Source organism: Cyprinodon variegatus, unplaced genomic scaffold, assembly GCF_000732505.1.
Source record: "Cyprinodon variegatus isolate N-32 unplaced genomic scaffold, C_variegatus-1.0 Scaffold504, whole genome shotgun sequence".
Taxonomy (NCBI): Eukaryota; Metazoa; Chordata; class Actinopteri; order Cyprinodontiformes; family Cyprinodontidae; genus Cyprinodon; species Cyprinodon variegatus.
Window position 1 is genome coordinate 455,425 of NW_015150957.1, and position 1,738 is coordinate 457,162.

A 1,738-nucleotide genomic window follows, 5' to 3' on the forward strand; every position below is an offset into this window, starting at 1 on the left:
TGAGGAGCAGATTACACAGCGGGGAATATATAGTGAACTCAGTTAACAGATGATCACTACTTTTTGCTCCATTGGTCCTCCTTTTCCACGCGGTACCTACGCCATCTTTGTTATTATTCGCCGCCGTCTGGTAGCGACAGCCGGCCGCTGTGACAGCAAATCTTATAATGCTTTGAGAGGAGATCTCTGTGCGCAAAGCATTCTGGGATATATCTCCCTATGAGGCCTTTCTTTCCTTCTCATAAACTTCGTAGACACTTTTTCTCTTCCGACTCTCTGCCATTTTTAAAGAACCGCGGTGAGAAAGGTGAGCTTTAATGACTGAAACCGTAGCTCACCACAGATATACGCCTGAAAGAAAAAGATAGCTAACGGGACAGCCGTACGTTAACGTATCGCCAGAATGACTGACAGGTAGGAGGACCACTTATTTAGATGATCCACCCGGAAATATAAACAAACCTTTAAAGGAGAGTAGAAAAAATCTATTTTTTTTTTAAATCTTTCGGCTGGTTAGAAATGGTGACCATGAGGAAACTCCAGGTTCAAAACTAGATCTGAGCAAAAAGAGCTGAAATTTTTGTTTACACTTCCTGAAACAGCCTCTCTGTAATCTCTAAATGTTCAGGGGAAATAATCTGATTCCTCTGGTCATTTTACCATCCAATCAGCAGTGGAACATTTAATGGTCTGAACAATGAACTCTACTCTCCACCACATGGTCTGTCCGAATAATCTCTGGCCATCAGTTTGGAGCTCAGGAACACCTGGGTTATGCAACATGACAATAATCCAAAAAACCAAATGAAGACTTAGTTCTGGTCGGATTCTGGAGTGAAATCGGATCCTGACTCTATGATACGTCTTTAAACCCGATTTAAAAGTCTGTTTTCTGTCTGAATCTGAACTTTTTAGCAAAGTGTTGCTCAAATTTCCTCCAAAGGGATTTTCTAAGTGGAAGTTTATCGTTTTCTCATATTAACATTTCTTTAAAAACGTGAAACAGATTTCTTTTTTTTACAGCATGTTACTTTATCTACAGCTTTAAAGCTTGTTGTGTTTAACCAGCCCAAACCTAAACGTGTCTGCTTTGTGTAGGACTGCAGGAAGCCTGGGTTTGAGGTGAGGAACCGGCTGCTCTACTTCCTCTTCCTCATATCGGCCGGTCTAGGACACGAAGTCTTTTACATCACCTGCCTGCCCTGCATCCACTGGAATCTGGATCCGTTCCTCTGCCGCCGCCTCGTCAACATGTGGACCGTAAGTTTCGTCCATAACCTCTGGACGTTGATCTCAGAGCCTCCGGGATGATGTCCCTCTCCTTCACAATGCCCTCTTTCTTCTCGCCGTCCCTCAGTCTCCTTCTCTTCACCTTTCAACCCCCTTTTATCCTTCCAGTGACCCGTCTCTGACACCGCCAAGGCCGAATGTCCCCAGGCTCATAGGCAGGGACACAGGGGCCAGTCTGGCCAGGGCCCCTGACACACTAAGAGGCCACATATGAGGACACGTTTGTGCCAAAAGTCTGCTTGGATCTCTGTTTTAGATGTTTATCTTGACAGAGTCGAGCCCTGTATGTCAGGAGAGCCTGAAAACATGTCAAACCCGACCGCTGCGGCAGGCTGGGTGACGTTTTCAGCCGCAGCCCCGCTCTCCCACAGTGTGTGTGATGGGCAGCGTGTTTTTCTGCCCTTTATGTCTCTGCCCCAAGCGCTCGCTCAGTGGGTGCCCTGTGTCT

The 1,738-nt window shown here is 46.1% G+C and overlaps 1 protein-coding gene across 1 annotated transcript in view; it reads left to right on the forward strand.

Annotated features, from left to right (window-relative positions):
• Nucleotides 1–1,419, forward strand: part of LOC107094747 (sphingosine-1-phosphate phosphatase 2-like) — a 3,247-nt gene extending 1,828 nt beyond the window's left edge. The window contains exons 2-3 of the mRNA XM_015390558.1: nucleotides 1,099–1,260; nucleotides 1,399–1,419. Coding sequence (XP_015246044.1) covers nucleotides 1,099–1,260; nucleotides 1,399–1,401 — 165 coding nt within the window. The 3' untranslated portion in view covers nucleotides 1,402–1,419. The remainder of the gene's footprint in view (nucleotides 1–1,098; nucleotides 1,261–1,398) is intronic.
• Nucleotides 1,420–1,738: the final 319 nt, after the last annotated feature.